The 23,089-nt window shown below is 37.7% G+C and overlaps 1 protein-coding gene across 5 annotated transcripts in view; it reads right to left on the bottom strand.

The window, feature by feature from the left end:
- Window positions 1-5,625: 5,625 nt before the first annotated feature.
- PTPN2 (protein tyrosine phosphatase non-receptor type 2) overlaps window positions 5,626-23,089 on the bottom strand; it is an 83,047-nt gene continuing 65,583 nt past the window's right edge. For 2 of the 5 annotated variants that reach the window (XM_026486256.4, XM_048221606.2), the window contains 3 exons: window positions 18,001-18,182; window positions 13,271-13,372; window positions 5,626-5,993 (listed from right to left, as the gene is read on the bottom strand). In XM_026486256.4, coding sequence (XP_026342041.1) covers window positions 5,972-5,993; window positions 13,271-13,372; window positions 18,001-18,182 — 306 coding nt within the window. In that variant the 3' untranslated portion in view covers window positions 5,626-5,971. Of the gene's footprint in view, window positions 5,994-11,638; window positions 13,373-18,000; window positions 18,183-23,089 lie in introns of those variants that run through there. The other 3 variants (XM_044379552.3, XM_057305885.1, XM_057305884.1) reach the window with 2 other exon arrangements.

The following is a 23,089-nucleotide window of genomic DNA, read 5'->3' as shown; positions in this document are numbered from 1 at the left end:
CTTGTAAAGCCCTATCCTTATCCAAGGAAAGCAGCGGAGTGTCCCAGTATCCCTGAATAATAACTCTGCTTCTGATTTCCCAAGTCTGGAAAGCCCATTTCTCCACATCTAAGTAGGTACCTTTGTTCATCACAGCACTTTATGGCTAGTTTTAGTCACGTATTTGCTTATTTACATGGTGACTGTTTAGCTCTCCCACAAGACTGTAGCAGACCACAAACGTGTTCTCCCCCCAGTCACTGAATATGCAAGGCCTAGTATTGTGCTTAGCACAAAGGGTTCAATAAATATTCATTCAACAAATTAATGAGCAAGGAATATTGCACTAATTCCAAATGGTTTAACATAGCTGCCCCTTAGGGTGCCCATTACGGACAGCAGTCACACTTAAAGCATAAGCAACAAAAGCAAAAATAAACTACATCAAACTAAAAAGCTTCTGCACAGCAAAAGAAACCATCGACAAAGTGAAAAGACAATCTACGAAGTGGGAAAAAAAATATTTGCAAACCGTGTATCTGACAAAGGGTTAATGTCCAAAATATATCAAGAACTCACACAACTCAACAGCAAAATAATCCAAATAATTCAATTAAAAAATGGGCAAGGTACCTGAACATTTTTCCAAAGAAGATATACAAATGACCAACAGGAACATGAAAAGACATTCAACATCACAAATCATTAAGGAAATACAAACTAAAACCCCCATGATATCACCTTATGCTTGTTAGAACGGCCATCACCAAAAAGACAAGAGGACAGATGTGGAGAAAGGGAACCCTTGTGCACTGTTTGTGGGAATGTAAGTTGGTACAGTGACTAAGGAAAACAGTATGGAGGCACCTCAGAAAATTAAGAATAGGGGGCGCCTGGGTGGCACAGTCGTTAAGTGTCTGCCTTCAGCTCAGGGCGAGATCCCGGCATTCTGGGATCGAGCCCCACATCAGGCTCCTCCGCTATGAGCCTGCTTCTCCCTCTCCCACTCCCCCTGCTTGTGTTCCCTCTCTCGCTGGCTGTCTCTCTCTCTGTCAAATAAATAAATAAAATCTTAAAAAAAAAAAATTAAGAATAGAACTACTTGTCATCCAGCAATTCCATTTCTGGGAATATACTGAAAAATAAAAAATACTAACTCAAAAAGGTATCTGCACTCCCATGTTCATAGCAACATTATTTACAACAGGCAAAACATGGAAACAACCTAGGTGCTCATGAATGGATGACTGGATGAGGAGTGGAACATCATTCAATCATAAAAAAAAATAACAGGAAATCCTACCATTTGTGGCATGGATGGACCTATGCTAAGTGAAAGAAGAGAAACACAACTACTGTATGATCTCACTTAATATGTGTAATCCACTCATGTGTAAACAAAACAGTAAACTCACAGAAAAAGAGATCAAATTTGTGGTTAGTAGAGGTGGATGGTTGGGGGTGATGAGGGAGAACCGGAAAAAGGTACAAGTTTCCAGTTATAAGTACTAGGGATGTAACGCACAGCATGATGACTCTAGTTAGCACTGCCGTGTGATACACACATGAAAGTTAAGAGAATAGATCCTTAGAGTTCCCATCACAAGAATTCTTTTCTGTTTACCTATATAAGAAGGTAGATGGGTATTAACTAAACCTACTGTGGGGATCATTTCACAATATATGGATATCACACCACCATGCTGTACACCTTAAACTTATACAGTAACAATGTCAATTATTTTGCGGTAAAAGGATAAAACAAAAAAAGCAAAAAAAAAAAAAAGGAGGACGTCAGGTAACAGCCCAAAGATGAAATGGTGCACACAGCATGCGAGGCTTCGGGATTTAAAACAAAGGCAAGTTTTTCTAAGGTGCCATTAGCTAATTTTAAGGAGGGTAACACTCAGATCTTTATTTTCAATCACTTGGGAGGCTGTGCAGAGCGGATTGGTGCAAACAGGTGTGTCACAGGAGGCAGGAGAGTCTACTGCTGTGGTCCCCATCTGTAATGAAAATGTGAGTAGGATTAACAGAACTTTGTGACCGACTGGACGTGGAGCCTAAGTAGAGGAATTCAGAATAAATCTCAGGTTTCTGATGGGTGCCCCAAATTAATTAGAAAAGAGCAGGAAGGGGAGTTCGGGATGAGGGAAATTAACATTCCATTTTGGGGTTTAAGAAATTTATGCCGTTACCATTTGTGGAATTGGATATATGGGTTTTAACTCAGAGCTAACACCGGGGCAGCACTGGAGGAAGTTGCGTATCATCAGCACAGAGGAATCAGAGAAAGACTTGGGCCAAGATAGATCCATCAAAGTAAGTATGTTGAAGGCCCAAAGAGAGAGTCCTTGGGAGCTCCAATGTTCAAGAGTCAGAAAAGAAACCATCAGAGTGGAAAGACAACCTACTAAATGGGAGAAAATATTTACAAACCATGTACCCGACAAAAGGTTAGTCTCCAAAACATATATAAGGAACTCCTACAACTCAATGGTAGAAAAGCTAATAAACCAGTTAAAAGGCAAAGAATAGACAGTTATGCAAAGACATATAAATGACCAACAGGTATATAAAAAAATGCTCTAATCAGGGAAAAGCGTGCGTGTGCGCGCGCGCACACACACACACACACACACACACACACACACACACACAGATATCACCTTATACCTGTCATGGTTGTATTATCAAAAACAAGTGTTGAAGATGTGGAGAAATTGGAACCCTTGTGCTCTGCTGGTGAAAATGAGAAATGGTGCAGCCACTATGGTGAATGGAGGTTCCTTCAAAAATTAAAAATACAACTACCACATGATCCAGCAACCCCACTCCTGGGTATTTATCCTCAAGAATTAAAAGTCAGGATTTTGAGGGGCACCTGGGTGGCTCAGATGGTTGGGCGTCTGCCTTCGGCTCAGGTGATGATCCCAGGGTCCTGGGATCGAGCCCCGCATTGGGTTCCCCGCTCGGCGGGGAGCCTGCTTCTCCCTCTGCCACTACTGTTCCCCCTGTTCCCCCTGCTCGTGCTCTCTCACTCTGTCAAAAAAATAAATAAAAAATCTTAAAAAAAAAAAGTCAGGACTTTGAAGAGATATTAGCACTCCCATGTTCACTGCAGCACCATTCATGAGAGTCAAGACGTGGAAACAACCTAACGCACTGACAGATGAATGGATAAAGAAAATGTGACATATACAGGTGATCCTTGAGCAACACAGGTTTGAACTGTATGGGTCCACTTATTTGCAGATTTTTTTTCAAAAATACATAGGACATTTTTTTTGGAGATTTGCAACAATTTGAAAAAACTCACAGATGAACCATGTTGCCTAGATGTATCACGTTAATGTTTCCAATACTGTATTATGATGGACTGTATTACTGTATGCCATAAAAATTTTATAACGATTCATTCATTAACGTAATGCTAGGCTACCTGGAAGCCATCATATTGATTACACTAAGCCACTGTGAAGCAACTGTGTTGATTACACTAGGTTACCATAAAGCAATCATATTGCTTTTTTGTTATCAACTCATGAATCATTATTCCTATAAAGAAATCTGAATTTTTCAGATTACCTTTTCATTTCTGATGTCTAGTGTCAGTAATATGTATCACATCTACAGTATTTTGTATCATATAAGACAATACTAATACAGGTAGATGATTAATCTTATAAACGGAGAACATAAACTTATGGTATAACATAGTACAGTACTTTAAATGTATTTTCTTTTCCTTACGTTTTTCTGAATAACATCTTTTCTTTAGCCAACTTTACTGTAAGAATACAGTATAGAATACACAGGACATACAAAACAGGTGCCAGCTGTTTATGTTATTGGTAAGCCTTCCAGTCAACAGCAGGCTTTTACTAGTTAGGTTTTGGAGGAGTCAAAAGTTACACACAAACTTTTGACTGTGTGGGGGTCAGTGTTCCGAACCCATGTTGGTCAAGAGTCAAATGTATGCATATAATGGGATACTATTCAGCCTTAAAAAAGGAAATTCTGTGATTTGCAGAAACATGGATAAACCTTGAGAGCATTATGCTAGGTAAAACAAACGCGTCACAATAAGCCAAATACGGGGGGATTCCACTTACATCAAGTGTCTAAAATAGTCTAATTCATAGAATCAGAGTGGAATGGTGGTCGCCAATGGCTGGGGATGGGGCAGGAGGAAATGGGAATTATATTCAACAAGCATAAAATTTCAGTTAAGCAAGATGAAAAAACTCTACAGAGATCTGCTATATAACACTTGTAACTACTGTCGATAATAATGTATTATACACTTAAACATTTGTTAAGACAGATCTCATGTTAAGTGTTCTTACCACAAAAAATCAAGAGTCAGGCAGAAAAACGGAGGCAATGAAAGCAAAGAAAGGTCTTACTGAGTTTAAGGAGAAAGCTTACAAGAAGGAGTTCTTAACGTTGTTGTCAAGAAGTCATATAAGGTTGGGGCGCCTGGGTGGCACAGCGGTTAAGCGTCTGCCTTCGGCTCAGGGCGTGATCCCGGCGTTCTGGGATCGAGCCCCACATCAGGCTCCTCCGCTATGAGCCTGCTTCTTCCTCTCCCACTCCCCCTGCTTGTGTTCCCTCTCTCGCTGGCTGTCTCTATCTCTGTCGAATAAATAAATAAAATCTTTAAAAAAAAAAAAAAGAAGTCATATAAGGTAAAAACTGCAGAGTAAACTCTCTCTGGCTACAGTACGGGCTAAGACGACTGTCCTGGGTCACTTCTGGAGTGATACAAGAGAGTCAGACACTAGTTGGGTAAAGGGTAGATGGGAAATGGGAAACAGAAGTAGTTAGTTGAGTGTAGATGACCTTGGAGAACTTTGTTGACCTAAAAAGAGGATTACCTTGCTGTACTATTTTGTGGTATAATGACCTTTTCATGCATTCTTTATGAAAGATTTACTAGGGGTTAAGAGTTTGCTTACTCCTAAAATAAACCAAAAATGCCGGAAAACGAGGCAAAAGAAACATAGGTGAGTCACTGCATTTTTAAAAGATGAAAGAGACGTATTCAGTGAACGGTATTATCAAACTTTCACAGTTGGCAAAACAAAAACAATTACGAGTTTGTCGGACTGTTAAACTGATGCTCACATGACACAGAGGCTTGAGTGTCTCGTCTAGACAACAAGAATATCACCGGCAACCTGACGACTGACTGGGTATGTAGCCCAAACTCAAAACTTAGTTGGGAAATTAGATGGTAAAGAAGCCAAAAGCCTCACTCAGGAAGGAACTCTTGATCTCTTATAACAGGAAATGTCTGAGAAAAGCATGATGTCCAACACAAGAACAACAGTGATTTTAAAAATTGCACTGAATTACTGTACGTATTTGAAAATAATTTAATACCGTTATCCACATTCATAACTTTTCTAAGTAACAAAAGGAATATTATAACTTTTCTTTTGTGCTTCCACCTAACCTGTTTTGATAGGAAGACTATTTGAGAGGTAACTAAAAAAGATCTTAAAAAGTGACCAGCGTTTTGAACCAATTTCGATTTAAATGTCAACTGCAGGTTATAAAAAAGTGGAGTTAAACCCTTTAAGGAAACATTCATTATCTGAAGCAGAACTGTCCTAAGATAACGCACACAAACCAACATAGTCTATTTAATAAAAATATTTAATGCTGCCAAAAAGTATAAAAATACAGTAGGAATGGCAGAACAATACAAAGTAGTCTCTCCTAATTTATTTCTTTTACATCTTTCTACATTTCATACACGTATTAAAAAACTTAACAATCCATCAAATTAGGGGTTCTGCAAAGTCTTCTGCTGGTGGTTCTCTTCGTTCCCTGGATGTAAAGTTTACTTTGTAAACAGACATATGTGAGGCAATCTACAGGTTTATCAAGCCTCACTTTAGTTTCCGGAGTGGGCTTCAGGTCTTGCTTTGCACATCAATGGTTCAAAATTTATAGCTGCAGAATATTCTCAAGTCATGAATATTTAGGTGTCTGTCAATCTTGGCCTAAAACATAAAATAAGAAGTCATCTATTCAATTCATATTGACCAAACACGCAGACGTACATAGATAGAGACAAACATAAAAGGACTAACAATGAACTAAAAAGGCAACTAAAAAACATTCCAACATGTCACATTCAACCACACTAAGTGCTTCACTGTTATCTTGGTAAATCTGTTTATGTGCTCGATTTTCAAACAGAACTGGTGGTGTGAGGTAGACTCATGTTAAAGCACCATAACTCATATGGCTTTTTCAAGGATTACCAATGAATTTCTCAGGTCATCCTGTATTACTTAAGAAATGACCTCCATGTGAGATACTGACAGACAGACAGGTTTAAAAAACTGTACCCACAACAGTTTCGCAAGATTATATGGTATGCGCTAGACTTACCAATACTTTGGGATTCAATGCAAAAGTCTAATCCAATTTGGACCTCCACTGTATCATACTGCTAAAAATATTAGGAATGTAATGTTTCAACATAAAGTTGACTTAAATCTTTAAATCACAGACTATTAGCAGCATGCTTTTTTTTTTTGTCCCGAAGGATAATACTAATGATTATAGCAATACAGAACCAAAGTGACATGATTTAAATTATTATCAATATAAAAAAAAAAGACATAAAATAACTGACAGATTTATTGTATTTTAATGTCAAAAAGTGAAGATTAATGAGAACTTAAGTAACAGATGAAATAGCTATTTTAAGGGCAGTTTTTGATGGTATTTCATAATATTTGCAAATAACTGAACTTTTGAGACGGTATTTTTCTTCCCGACTTCCTTATCACAAAAAAACCCCAAATCTAAATACTTGTCATTGTTGTGTCTCCACATAAAATAGGAATATAAACCATGTCCACACATTCTCCCAAAACATTTAGTCAAAAACCCTCAAGATACTGTGAGCTGAGCTTCCTCCTGACTACTGACTCTACTGAAGAGTAACAATCCCGAGCACCTTGTGTTCTGAACAGCTCTATCTCCTTGTTGTCCAGCACGGACACAGAAATGTCAAGTCATTAAGAAAACATTCTCAACAGATGTCTGTGAGTCACAAAACCTACCACAGGTGCTTACTGCAGGGCCCTGCCGAACCCTACACCATGCTGGATGGAAGTAAGGAAAGGTACTTCCTACTGACTCTGATCGCTGCAAAATATGGATTTATTTCCTACACGTGCAGAAAATCTGCTCATCAAAACAAAGTAACTCAATCCAATCAATCAAGGTGAATGAAATAATGGTTTGGTTTAGAGAATATTCTGATGTTCCAGTATTTCTCTGGTTCAGTGTTAATTCAGACTGTTTTCACAAATTCTTTTGGAGATAAAAACTTTGTTTCACTTAAAAAATAAAGAGCGTTACTTTGGATTTTAACAGGTAAAAGGAGTTGTCTAATTTTTTTCATTTAGAAACAGAGTCCATGTGTCATAATGGAAGCAGCATGAGGTTTGGAGTTACTGGAATTCTACAGACAGGAGTCTGAATTTCAACTGTCATGTACTAGCTGTGCAATCATGGGCAAGTTACTTATTCTCTGACTCGGTTTCCTTATTTTAAAATAGGGGAATGTAGCTAGAAGAGGTGTTAAGCAGATTAAATCTAGATGGTGTATTTAAGCTGACTGGCAGAACAGCATGTGTCCAACAAACACTGTTGTTTTCCCCAGCACGGTGTTAGAGATTCACTTATCAAGGAGAAGCTATCGTGTGTAACAACAACTAAAAGAACCTGACAACGTTTTAAAAAATTCACTCTTTTTTCTTTGTAGATATTATTCTGGGGGACAAGAAAATAAGATAAAATCATTGGGAGCGTTAACTGTTTTTAAAGAACGTATTTATTTGCAAGACTGAAGACAAATGGGCTGTATTTTAGGAAAAAATATGTTCACTTGAATCATGTGTTCAACAAGTCAAAATAAAATGGGTTCAAAGAAATTAAGTGGAATAATTAGCCATGCTTCACATACTGCCCACTGCCCTTACTCTGGCACACGGCCAGGTTTACAGACAGAGAACGATCTTCCCAAGCTGGTTCCACACCTGAAGTAATGGAAAGTCAAAACTGCTTCCGAAGTATTTTTTGCCACCAGATATTTGCACTATTTTTTATTTTTTTTATTGAAAAGAATCATAAAACCTTCTGTAAGGTGAGCAAAGCATTGCCTTCTAGACAAAACAAACTTATCTAGTTTCCTTCTCTTGAATTCACCAAACCCCCCAAAACTTGGTTTTTTTAATAGTAATTTGAAATACCAACCTCATTGTGTCTACAAAATCTATGTCAAATTAGAGCAACAATAAAGAATTGGTGCTTTTCTTTAAAAAAATGGTCTCCATAAAGAAAAAAAGATACCCATGCAATTCTCCTTATAGCTCCCCAAAATACGCTATGTAACGAAAAGCCAGAGAGTACTGGACTCCATAAGTAAGGTTGCCACTATATCCTATAATTTCCATATTCCACTGTACATTGTAACACCAAAAGAGAGAGTTCAAGGGACTGAGCTTTTCATTCTCCCAGTGGACTTCACAGAGATGGTCAGAGCTCTTTAAAACTTTTTGTCAGGTTGTCACTGATAAAGACAAAGCCTTTCAACCCAAGTAAAAGCTTCTCTTCTGATGCACTGCTTCCACTTAGCAACGCTCTGCGATGGAATAACTGACAGTGAGGAAAAATTCTCCCCAAATAAATTTAGTAGCCAAAGGAGACAACCATTTCTCTGAAGAGTGTTGAGGAAAAGCACTGTGCAGAATTGGCTGTTCTTGGAGCAATCTGAATGTGGTAAATATTGAGAAACTTCCTGTTGGTAAGGGAAAAATGACATGGCCCAACTCATACCATTTCCTAGAAGTCTATTCTTTCAGACACTACCCAAGAAAGTGAGTAGCTTAAAATTCCTCAATTAAAAGCTTAAGTTGTCAAATCTGGATGAACAGCGAAATGGCTATATTATGGTGAGTACATGGAATTTAGCCTAAAGGGCGCAGTATCTGACGGGGGATCCCGGGCACCTGCTTACACAACCCATTTCTTCCCATGAAAGCACGTCATCACTTACACGTAACATATCGGATGGAATGAGAGAGCGGAAGTTCTAAAATATTCATTCACTCTTGGAGGGGCTGTTGGTGATATTGTCCTATAAACACTGCTTTGAAAAGAAGTGTAAGAAAAAAATGGAATCAAATCCAAACAAATGAACTAGGGAAAAAGATGAAGGAAACAGGTCCACTCCAGAATAAATCATCCAGGGAATGACCAAGACCTGCATATTAAGTCAGGAGAACTTAGTTTTGTCATGTGGAAGAGTATTACCTTCAAATTTTTTATTTGTAAGATTTTGTGCCCTAAACAAGTCAAGGCCAAATTAAAGGTTTCTTAAAGTAAGAGAGACTTAAATTAGCCACCGACGTAGAAATAAGAACACAGAACAGACGCACTTAGTTTCAGACCAGGATCACTGCACCAAGACTGACCTCGGCTTCCCCCACCCTGGGGTGCAGCAGATTCGGAGATCCGCACCCTTGCTCCTTACTCCCCGCCCCCCTAACAAACCCACGTGGACCGCTGTACGAAAAAATACATCGATGTTTACAGAAGGCGTGATTCTTAGACTTCTGCCTGAGCACGGGAAGAAGTGGATGATACATAATGGAGTTAGGCTTATAACAGACTACATTAAAATACAACCTCTGTAAGTTCTGTGTCTGAAAGTAAAAAGTACGGCAGGCTAGGTTTTAAAATCTGTACAATAGCCAGGCAGGCACTCTGGAGATGTAGGTACGTGCTGAAATGGAGTACGAAAAGGTTAATGACGGTATTTCTAATATAATCAGGTTCTGGCCTGTGTCTATTTACATAGAATCTAGTCGGATGTGTTTTTCTAAGAGGGAGATGACTCGCAGAGGGTAAGTCTTTCGTTGAGAATAATCTAATTCTAAACTACACTACATATAGGGGACTGTTCAAAGACAGCAGCATAAAACAATGTAGAAATGTCCAGTCTCAGGCTGATCATGGCTTCATAACACCACCACCTACCCCAGAAGCTTGTTGTAAGGATTAAATAGGCTAAACTACGACAGTGCTCATTAGCACAGTGCCTGGCACCTAGTAAACAATCGATACACGGCAGCAACCACCACTGTGAACCGACACTGAAAGCAAAGGACCTGATTTGAAGAGTAGAGCTCTGCTCTGTATCATAAACTACTTTTCAAACCAATACCTATTTTTTTATTCATACCATCAATTCTAGTTTATTTAAAATGAAGGGGATAAGCACAAGTATACATAAAATTAAGAGTTACAGTCCCTTCTTATGACATGCCTGTTAAGCAGAGCTATTTAAAAAAGCAACAACACACTTTATCTCCTTTCTCTTGTTCATTTCATGGTTGAAATATTAATACACAGTCAGTATTAATTTGAAGATAGAATAGGAAAAGGACAGAGCACATATATAAAATACCCCTAAACATGAGGAATGGTCTTTACATTGTTCTAAAGTTCTCTATACACTTTTACACATTACTTTTTTTTTTAACTGTGTAAGAATTCAAGAAAAGGTATTATTTTTATATGTGGACAAACTGAAGAATGGAGAATTATATTTGTACACGTTATATATATGCAAGCATAGATAAAAGCTGCTCATAGGCCAGCATAAAATACTTAGTTAAACCTGCAGACCAATACATAACCAGCTGGTATAGCCAGAGAAGATGGCGTTAAATCAAAGACGGCTATCAGTTTATCGGTAGAGACAGGTAGGAACACAAATGCTTTTTGTGTCCATATCCTCTGGCTTTTTAAAATATCTCTTCTTCCTTAACCTATTCAAAAAATACTACCTGATTAAAATGAACTACACACCTGACTTTCAAAATCTGTTATATTTAGAAAATATTAGGAAGACCTAAGGATACACATATTTTGTAAAATGTAGACTCTATTGTGGATGGCTAACTTTGTCCCCTGGCTGTTCCCTGAGAAGGCAGGAGCCCTTGTCTGTGTCCTTCCCTCGGACTAGCACGCCTCCTTTCATAAAGGGTCAGTCTGATGACCCTGGGCACCACAGCACATGGCCATGTATTTTTAATAATCAGTATATGGAACCCACCAAAAATATTATTACTGGCAAAAACTTAACACACTATCAGCATCTGTTTGAAAGGAGGAAAGATGGGTAACCCTTGCAGAAGTTTCTCAACCAATGTTTCCTTCACTGATTATGACTGTTAAGATATATTACAACAAACACCGCGTGAAGGACAGAATGCAGACAAAAAGCAAACTAAAATCCTGAACCCAGCGAAGCGTATTTACCCTGCAAAGCAGCAATGTGCATCATGACCAGAATTCGCTTCCTTTTTGTTTAAGGCAAGGCTATCTTCAACTGGAAATTTCGTATCATCTATCCATATTTGACTTGCAGAGTAACATACTGTATTTTAGCAAATATAAACCAAGGCAAATTAAAAACGCTGGAAACCAACAATGACGGGTCCTGGTACCTGAACACAGGCTTAATACAGACAGACATTAAAAAATATATATATCCCTCTTACCTCCTCTCCATTTAAAGGTTACAGGACACAGTAATACTGAATTAGGACACAGGCACAAGTTACACAAATCTGATTTAATATGTAGTACCACCTACATCCTGCTTTCAGACTTTCAGCATAATTTAATACATTCGAGAAGGCTACTCAAATCAATACAAAATACTTATCTATACAAATGGTTTTCAAACTGTTTTTAAAATCGTAACTGTCCCCTTAAAATAAATACACCTCAGACAGAGATCATACATAGCATATAAAACAGATAAAGCAGAGATGGTCTGGCTGAAAGTAAAGGCGGGTAGCTTGGAGTCCTTCCAACCACCTCTCGGAGACCCCTCAGAAATCCAATGAGCATAGCTTGAAAACCACCGAAATAATGTGATTTTGCTATATCAGCAATTAAATTTATAATAACTATTTAAAGTTTAAGTTAAACAAGTCAAACACTGAATGGAATGTTGGGATCTGAAGAAGGCTAGCACTCAAATGAGCAGTGAAGTTCATCAAACAATATGTTTTAAAAATACCCATTAAGAAGTTAAAGGGACAAGGTCAGGTTTGTACATCATCACGCTATTTATTGAAGTAGAAAGAACTTGAAAAAATTTTACTTCAAAACTTCAGTCTAGTAAACTGAAAATATGGATAATAAAATGCTGCTCCTTATTTTTATTTCCTAAGTCATGATTTACCCCAATTATAAATAAGGGTAATTACACTGAAATTTTCATGAAAATTAAACAGTATTCACCATGGGCTTTACAGAAACCAATTTCTTTACAAAGTCTTGACCAAATGTTACCTGACTATGCCAGTAAGGAGAATTTTCCTTCAAAGATATTTTTAGGGAAAATTTTTGTTTCTTTGTTTGCTTTTCTTTTTAAAATTGGGAAAACTGTAAAACATAAAAGAAATGCAAATATATAGTAAAAATTGCTTATTCAGAGTTAGTTCTAACTGCTTGTATCAAACTTCTCTTTAGGAAAAGGTATTCAGTACAATTGAATCAACACACAATTTATTTTTTCATGGTAACAGATTTTTCAAATTGAGCTTTTAAAAAGTACATTTAACTACAAAAGTAAGATTAAATAGATACTTATAAAATATATTTACCCTGAAATGGTTAAGAATATAAAATGTTGATGCCCATGTCAACAGTACATTATACATTACACGCATTATTTAAAGGTCATTTTCTTTCCAGTAATAATGTAGATAAAACCACAATATTTATTGCTTGTATCTAGTGCAGGTTAAAATCCAGAAAGCCTCCAAAAACAAACCCTTGTGGTAAAGGATTTCTCAATCTGGTCAGGTGAAATATTACGCTTAACATGTATGAATACAGTTGCAAAATGTACCAGTTTTCAACAAGCATTCAAGTCTTTATTTCAGATAGCCGTTTACAGTTTGGGGACAGCGCCCTGAGATGTTGGGCTGGGGACTGAATATGTCACTTATCTGGTTGGTGTCTATCCTACCGCACTGTTTCTGGGGTGCGAGGAGTTTGCTAACAAACCCTTGTGACTAACGTAACACTGTCAGCTACGAGTGCAGCAGCTTGCTGGGCAGAACTGTTTATTTATAGGACATTCTGCTGAAACAACAGCGTCCAGCCAACGAAAGCACCCACCAGTATGAATGACACAAACCCCATCTTAGTGAGAATAGGTTGCCAATATAACCACCTTTTCCTTTTTCGTTCAGTCTCATTTAGCCTCTGTTTCATCTCCTGCACCTTCTGAGCCGTGTTAGCTTTTCTGTCCTCTCGAATTCGTTTCCGTAGAACGCTGGAAAAAACAAAAACAGATAAAAGGAAGTGCATGGCAGGACTTATCACTCTTAATACAGAGGACTGAAGCCCAAATACCCACCCCCCGAGCCCCATGTTTTTAAACTCATTAAAACACTGGAATAAAAAAAAGAGGGGGATTTTCAATATTCTAAGTGGTCCACAGATGTACTCTTGATAATTCAGCAACAATTTCTGGTACAATATTCTATTAATAAATACTTTCAGCAGGACCTGAAAATAATAAGCATGGTGCTTTCTTTGTTGAATTGGGAGCTGGTGGCTATCAGCTTTCTTTCTTGGTAAACCGCTGGAAGAGGTGCGGGACAAGAGACCCTGGCATCCGAGCCCCTTTCGTGTTTACACGTGATTTGTCACAAAGGCCACTGGTAAAAGCTATCTACTTAATACTTCTGTAAAGACTCTATCATGGGATGCCTATTGCTGTCTGTCCACACATTGTTTCTAGCTTCCATTTTCCTATTCAATACAGAATATTTGTTCCAATGGAAGCTCTCCAACTCCCAAGACACATGGTCCTATAATACTGTAAAGAAGAATGGCCAATGACAACATGTACATTACTATTTCTTCCCTTTAAAACTTTTTTTACAAAATCCATCTACTCTTTTTTCACTTATTGCCTAGAATATAGCAAAAATCTAACTTTTGCCTCTGAATTAAATATTACCACCACAGCAATTTTTCTGAAGTATAGCTCTCGGGTTGTGTAGCTTGATTAAAATCTTGAGTGCCTTTCAGTCTACTACATTGAGAGCCAACTTTTCTCCCAGCCAAAACGTTTAACCTGAATCAAGTAATGAGAAACAATCAGAGGAATCCAGATTGTGGAGTGTTCTAAAAGGCAACTGGTACAGGAGCTGCAAAAATGTCAAAGTCAGGGCAAGGAAAAAAAAGAAAGTGGTGAACAATTTCAGATTAATGGAGACCAAAGAATCGTATCAACCAAACACAATCAATGATCCTTGATTAGGTCTTGGATTATTTCTTTAAATAGCTAAAGAGATTGGGATCACAAAAATATTCTGAAATTAGATTAGGGTGATGGTTTCACGACTCTATAAATATACTAAATCCACTGAATTGTATGCTTAAATGAGTGAACTTTATAGTATCTAAATTATATCTCAAATAAAGTTACTTTTTAAAAAAAAACTATACGGTAGTTTTTTAGACAACCAAAGAAATTTGAATGTAGACTACATATTAGGATTTTTTATCAATGCTCAACTTGTTTGGACTCCTGGAACCTTCAGACAGTGCTGGTGGGAATGTACAATGATGCAGACACTATATAAAACTGGCAGGTCCTCAAAATGTGAAAAGTAGGGTTCCCTTATGTCCCAGCAACTGCATTCCTAGGTATGTATTCGAGGCAACTGAAAACACATGTCCACACAGAAACTATCCAGTGTTCGCCTGCTGTACACAACTTCATTCTTGCCCAAATGGTTTTTGGCTATTCTCCAAACCTGCTCCCTTCTAAACTAGGTATCTTCTCTCTGGTCCTCTCCTTTCAATTCTGTTCAATTTCTCCCTCCACTCAACCCCTACAGCCCCTCTATTCTTATCTTACAGCATTTAATTTACAGTAAATAATGGATGTTGCTAATTTGAGTTCTTATTTTACCCCCTAAATATATTTGCAACTCAGGGTCTCTATTTTGCCTACCTCTGTGTGCCCTATGATTTCCAATGTCTTCTTCACTTTACCTATCATATAATACCCGGGTATCTTTGGCTGTCTGAACTCTCTGAATATTTGCTATAATGACTTGCAAAAATTATTACTCAAAATTCGCTCTTTGAATTTAAATTCACTATTAACAAATACGTGTGTACCCGTCAGTGAAAAAAATTTAAGTTGTATTCAAGTGCAGGCAAAGCATATATGAAACAGGCAAAAGAATACAGAGCTCCCATCCGAGGGGCCAGCCTTCCACAGATCCCTGGATTTGCTTCTGTCGGGAGCCTGCGGCCACCAAACAACCTGGTTCCAACCTAGATGGAATCTTTAACAGATCGTTCCATTTAAAACTTTCATCGCAATACAGAAGATGATTACAATTTTTATTCAGTGTTGATATTTACCATGTAAACCCAATATGAATTCACTGAGTGTTATGTGATTCTGTAATTAGTGCTTTAAATATTACATAGCAGTTTAAGAGGATTTTTTAAAGAGGATATTTATATTTAGAGAAACTGGTTATGGTTTTGGTTGGGCTGAGAACACAATTTTTCCCATTTAAAATCAGTAACGGAAGAGAGGCTCTTGCTTTCCAAAACTGTACTACCCACATGTTTTCAGGAATGGGAAGAAAACAAGTACCAAGAGACGCCATCACTTAGTTTAAGAACGCCAATTCCAAAGAAGTAAAAACTATTCTCAAGTTGTGATACAATAAAATCTTTATTTACCTAGTTGGGCCTAAGGAAATTACATCCATGTAATAACCTGCCCAGGTTTTCCTACACAGTTATCTAATTCAGAAGCCACAAACTGGCACGGAAGGACTCCTGTGGACCTCTGCCTATGGAGGATCATGTGGAATTCCTCACCATGGCACACCCAGCAGGCTATAGCCGATACGTGTTTCAAGAGGCATACTTCACACCATGAAAACGCACAGGATCCAAATAACCTGACTTCTCATTTATCCAAACTGTTCTCCACTCAGTGATCTGGGTTTATGGATTGCACCGTAATTGCAAACATTGGCTTTTAAACTTTGATGGTAAACCTTAACAGCAAGAAGTATCTTACCATCACAACAATGTAACTGCACACACAGACATATTTATACAGGCACACAATATATATATCAATATACAGAATTTATATATTATATATACATATATAAAAATGTTAAAATAGTTATTATCTGTGATACTCTCATCTATTTTATTCTCTAAACTCCAATTTCTATTTTATCGTATTCTATTATTTTAAAAATGCTTTTTTTTATAACTCACTAAATTGATTTCGTGACTATGGGAATGCGACCTTCAATATGAAAAAACTGACTTGAAGGATATTTAATAATGAAAGAAAACAAAGTATTGTATCCTACTCCCTTCAAACGGAAATTCTTTCAATAAGATTTTGATTTATTTTATCAGCCTCCCTAATGCAAAGCTATAGATCAGTATGAAAATTTATTAGGACTGAACAATACAATTTTTCACAGCAATCTTTATTTTATGCTCTTTTACTTTTCTACAACCTGCTCCCTCAAATAGTTCTCTCTGCTTACAATCCTTACTTTCCTACTGGGGCTTTGCTTCTGCTTTCAAGCATGGTCTGGTCTCCTCTCTCCTGGGGGAAGGCTGCGGGGAGACAGCAAACAATATATACACCCACCACCTCCCCGCCCCCAATAAAACCACCTCTGCAATCACTCTGTAACTCCTGAGTGGTTTTCCGGATCTCCTCGGAACTGTGAAATTTGGACAACTCGTGGTTTACCTTGTTGGGTCTGTGTCCTTAAAGATTAAAACCCAACACCTCTGAAATACTAAGGACACCAATTCAATCATCGAGCCTATTTTCCATTTAATTCTGCACATGGTACTAGCCAAAACACCATTAGGAACCTGAGAATCTTATCACTGAGAAAGATAACGTAATTGAAAACCTGATTTCTTCATTTCAAAATATTATACTTAAGGTGAAAGAAGGAATAAGCAAATTAATGCTTTAACTTGCAGTTTAAAACCAGTAGAGCCATAAATAAGGGAGTAACACTGCTAAGTCGTAACAAACTCTTCAGTATAATACGTAACACATATTTCAGGTAATTTTTATATTGGGAAATACAGAAGTGAAGCTACTATAATATACAGGGGACCTCAACGACTTCCACGGTGCCACAACATCCCAATGTAACAAACAGGACTAAAACATAAAATGTGCCACTTAAATAAAAACTATATTCGACAAAAAGAAAACATCACTGAGAGACGCTGAAGAGGTGAAGTGAACACGCTCATTCCCTCACACCTCAGGATACCAGCTTCCTAATGGGTGGGAGAGAACTAGAGCCTTAGAAATGTAAATGTTTTAATTTAAAAACTTAGAACGTTTACACATTCATACGGATTCAAAACTCGAAAAATATAAAAAGGCATTTTGGGTTTTTTTTTTTTTTTTTTTTAAAGACTTCTCCCCTTCCAATAATGTAATTAAGTTTAAATACTCACTAAATTATTTTATAACTCCATTAAAGGCACATTGTCCATTAGATTACAACTACAGCACGAACGCTGATACTTGTACAAATGGCAGGTATTCATACCACTTATCTTCTGTATCATACTATATGTTCTAGCATCTAATTATATTAACTTTAGCACTCGAATTAGTATTGAGTTAAACCATTTTCCAACTGGTTGCAGTCTGTAAGTACTGGCTTCTTAATAGGGCTGAAAGCCCTTTGAGATCAATGATGTCACCACATACTACTTAAATACCCTTAGGTAACAAATAAATGAATAGCTCCATAAATTCAATTTAAACAAAGGGCCTACACGAGTTCATATCCACTGAACTGATTAAAATAAAAAAGTCTCATCTTTTCAAGCACGTTATTGCCGTAAGCTTACCTCTCGCTGCTCTCCTCCGAAGTATCTTGCATTTTAGAGGACAGTCCTGTGTATCTGTCCCCTGTCAGTTTTTCTTCTTCTAGGCCTATCCTATTACCATTGTATTTTTCAGTCATTATTTTGGTTGGTGAGTGATCAAAAGCAGGACATAAGTCTTCCTTAGAAAGTTCTTTCCACCGTTTCTAGGTAGGGAAGAGAAGTGACAAACAGATGCAAACACTGAAATTTTACTTTTCTTTAAATAAAAAGGATATGCAAATTGAAATTATATAGTCAACTTTATGAGAACCCTGTGATGCTAACAGAAGAATGAAAAAGGTATTTTACCAAAACCTCTTCCAGGTGTGCCTATTTTAAGCTTAAAACTTAAACATAATAAAGCATTTAATATTTATGTACATCACTATACAGCTGAATATAATAATCTTAATGAAATCAAGTGGACTTCAACCTACTTGAGACAAACCATATTAGGACCTCACCAAAACATTAGGCACAGTAAGTGAGATTTTAGCCAGAGCCAGACTCTGCTAACACCGGAAACAGTGACCAACATGGCACTTGGATATATGATCTAGCACCTCCTCGTTCCTTGCCAGGCTGGTCTCACCGAGGAACAGCAGTGAGATCTCCAGGCAGGTCTCTCTGGCCAGAGGACCATGATTCGTTTTTTTTCCAGCTCCAGGTAAGCTAGCCCACCACCAGGTCGGACAAAACTGCTCGCATGCCTAGACTTCAGGAGGCAGGATTTAGACCAAGATGAAGGGAATTCCATTTCCTTCCTCTACGCAACAGGCTGTCATCACCCACCCTGAGAGCCTATTGTGATTAATGACATAACATGCCCAGCATCGTCTGGCAAATGTTAGATTCCTTTGCCCTCACTGCCACCATCCCTAGCGAAAGGAGAGGTGCGAAGTATATCTGGGCCCCTGGAAGATGAAGGCAGTGACAGAGTGCTAGCCAGAGAGGGAGAAGGCAAGTATAACCTGGGCACGAGGGACCTCTAGCTCCTCAAGTCCTTCAGGGGCTGCGAACACAACCATCCATCTCCCAGCTAATAACAAGAGTAGGAAACGTGGCAGTGAGAGCCAGTGGTTTTGATTATGCATGACTCTGACACTGGTGCAGAATGACTTGCTATGGACAGGGATGGCCCTCTTTGAAGATCTTACCACAGAAGCAAGGAGTCTAGAACCTAATGAATAAGAGACTCTGTAACTTATTGCCTGAGGATTTTAATGATTTCGAACACAGATGTAACACTGCAATTTACACGTGTCTGGAACTTAATGAAACACGCTTTCCCTGGAGTTGCTCTGGTTACAAAATGGCGCTGTTAAAAACAACGCGCGTATATTAAGATTGTAAAAAAAAAAAAAAAATCTTTGGAAAATTCATTGATACCCTGATAAATTCGTTTCTAAGTTATTTCACTATCCTACAACACAGGGATTAAAAAAGAAAAAGGCATTTTACCACACTCTACCCTTCCCATATAGAGCTATTTTACTAAGATGCATAATTAATGTATCTTTTTTATAACAGTTGATTTACAAAAAATTTAGAGAATATAACATTCTGTAATTTGCTACATTTGGAGGACAGTTTGATCTATCTGACTAGAAGATGAAGAACATGCAGAGCCTGACTCTGAGAGATGAGGCCAGAAAGGAAGCAGACCTCAAGGAAAGAAATCTCTCAACTTATTTAAGAAACAATGGATTGGAACCCACCTTTGCTGAGCAAGGACCTAAGAGGATGCAAACCATACCCAGAAAGTGTTTTGCCCATACCTGAGAAAGTGCCATGATGGAACATAAGAGCAAGATGTTCTCACTTTAGAGGACCACGTCAGTTTTCTTTCTTCCCGTTTAACCTTTTTGTTACTCAGTCCAGACAGCATTTTGTATATTGAAGATGCATGTGGGGAAACTCCTCAAGCGCTTACTATACCCACACTGCCCTAACTCTTCAGATGCACCAGCTCTCAATCCTCAGAAGAACCTCAGGACGTAGGAGCTACTACTGTTATATTATCATCCCCCTTCTACAGAGGAGACGGGTTGAGAGAACAGAGGTAACCTGCCCAGGCTATTCAGCTAATTAACAGAAGGGCCAAAATTTTCATGCTACAATCCCTCATGATTATTTGTATCTCTGAAAAGCTCATCGATTTCAGATACCAGATCATTTAAGAAAGTACCCAATAAAAATTGCTAAATTGTCTCCAGAATTTAGGCTGATTTTTTTTTTTTTTTAATTTTGATTCTTTCCTGGGGACCCAGTTATAACAACTTGGCCTTATACTTGGACAAAACTCAACAACATCAATAAACAAAAGACAATAACAAAAATCAAATCTTACTGGACCACTTCCCAGAATATGCAACAAATCTGGAATCTGTCAACAAGAAAAGGACTCAGCAAAAGGGGCGGGGGGGGGGTTGGAGAAAAGGAGGTATTTAATGCTAGTGAATTAAAAAAAAAAAAAAAAGGCAGTGTCATTTTGCCCTGTCTCTGGGCAGCAAACTCACTCAGCTTTGCCTTCCCTGTAACCCACAAGCAAGCAGGCACTCCAAAGTCACCTGCCTGCTTGTCACTGCTGCCTGGGGAAGCCAAGGAATCCATCAGCTACAACTTCATTCAAGCTCTCTCATCTTGAGGCCTGGAGTACAGAGTTTCTGGACTGAGAGTTTCTTATCTTTCTATATCTATGCTCATGCTGAACCACACTCCCGCATGTCACATGCTGCTATGAGCAACACCCTGCACACCACCTGCAACCCCACCCATTTCTCACTGAAGAAAGTCCCTTGAAGGAGCACTTAAAGTGACGTCATTAAACTCAAAACCCGCTATAATTACTTTATTAGTAGTGCCAAATTACCAGTTAGAGATCTTACAACATCAGTTCTGAATTGCCAATCTAGACGTCATCATGGATACTGGGAGTGATGTCTTTTTATGCCCAGCCTTGTGATATATTTTCAGAGCCAACTAGAAATTATCTGTATTTATCTGGGTAGGTCAAGATCATTGGCAACTTCCAAAAATAAATGCATGTTGTAGGATTATAAGCACATACATGTTATTTACTGATTTCAGAAACAACTGCTTTAGTTGTGAATATTAACCACTCTCCTTTATCCCAACAGGTTCTAAATCACTTTATTTCTACATAAGTCAGAAATCTTCACAGAAAAATTAACATAAAACTGTATCCAATAATGAAAATACCACTCATATAATATAAAATCCAAATGAAGACTGAAGGTTGTGAAGACAGAGGTCCCCTTTAGGAAAAAGTATCAGAAACACAGAAATATGGCTCAGGTACTGCTGAACAGACAGTTCCCTGAGATACACAGGTTCAAGAAGCATCAGCCTCCCACACCCCTGGCCACAAGGTTCACACCAGAAAGAAGCTCCCTTCTTTCTTCTTACAAATAGTAACTTCTTCCAAAATTCAGAGTAAAGAGGAGGAGGTAGCCATATGGAGAGAAAGAAGAGTCTTTTTATAAATTGGTTACCTTATCCTTCTATGTCAAAAAAGATACTTTTATGGATCAGTTATATTCATGCAGTTTGAGGTTTCTACATTAACTTTAGATCTTATGGTTTAGGATTTCAGAGAGCTTTACTTCTCTTAAATTTTTATTTTAAGCAAAGGTTCCACAACAGTACTGTCCAGTGAAATATAATGGGAGTCACACACACAATTTGCAAATGTCTAGTAGTTGTGTTTAAAAAAAAGATGAATTTTAACAATATGTTTTATTTAACTCAATATAAGAAATATTGTCATTTGAACATATAATATTTTAAAAATTATTGAGGTATTTTATACTTTATTTCCCTGTACTTAATCTTCAAAATCTGGTGTGTATTTTATACTTTAAACAGATCTCGATTCAGACTAGCCATATTTCAAGTAGTCAATAACACATACGGTTAATGGCTACAGTACTGGATAGCAAAGTTCCAGAGAAAAATATCTACGTAAAAGAAACAAATCCATATACATTTACTCATTAATTATCCTTATAATAAAAAAAATTATAGCATCGCACAGGAACCCTTAGACCATTTCTGTGGAAACTGACCCCTCCAAATGGGTAACAGGCTTTTCTGATCCTGAGTACCTGAAAAATACAGAGACATTTCCAACATCCTACCTGAAGAAGGGGCAGAGAATGCTTTGGGTTTGCATGAAGTGCTGGCTGAAACTATATGGAAACTCTGATGGCTATAACATACCAGATAAACTGAGACAGAAAAAACTCTCCCAAGCCAAAAACTACACTGTTGTAATAATAATAAAGACCACAAAAAAGTATGTTCATGAAGTTCATCTCTGGAGTGAAAAAGATCCTCGAAGTGAGTGAGTATATATTCTGAAACTAAGGAAATTTCAAAAAATTCTAAAGTGGAGGGAGGGATACTATCCAAAGGACAGCACACTTTCCCTACAATTAGTCTGTAAGAACGTCCAGGAAATAAGCAATGAACAACTAGGGAAGCTACAAGTGTGTGAAAAAAGTTTGGTTTAACTATTTAACTTTTCTCCAACTCCAGATTGGAGTTTTTCAACTTCAAACTGGAGAGAAGTTCACAGAGATTAAAAATAAAAAAGACATTTTCCTAATCTTAAACATTTGAGGTATCTTTTACTTCTTCTGAATCACTGTTCACTGCCAAGCAAACCCAGTGTTCCCAAAGTCTCACTTCTGAAGAAGGGTCTCAGTGTTTTGTGGGCCTAATCTACATACTGAGTACTTTATGGACAGATGGCCATGTTTCTCTTCATTAAAGATTTACTCTTGTTTCTTGGTTTGCCTCTCTCTCTCTTTTTTTCCCTTTGGTTATTTGTTTCTTAAATTCCACATATGAATGAAGTCATATGGTAACTGTCTTTCTCTGACTTATTTTGCTTAGCATAATACTTTAGCTCCATCCATCTTGTTGCAAGTGGCAAGATTATAAGACCTTAAAATTGTACTGATAATAGTTTCTCTTGAATAGTTACAATAATACTAATGATCAGAACAAAAGTTAGCTGAGAAACAGAATTGCTTAAGAATATTTT

The sequence above is a fragment of the Ursus arctos genome, unplaced genomic scaffold (genome assembly GCF_023065955.2).
Source record: "Ursus arctos isolate Adak ecotype North America unplaced genomic scaffold, UrsArc2.0 scaffold_34, whole genome shotgun sequence".
Classification (NCBI taxonomy): Eukaryota; Metazoa; Chordata; class Mammalia; order Carnivora; family Ursidae; genus Ursus; species Ursus arctos.
The sequence above is the reverse complement of the archived record's forward strand: the minus strand, read 5'-3'. Positions and strand labels throughout refer to the sequence as shown.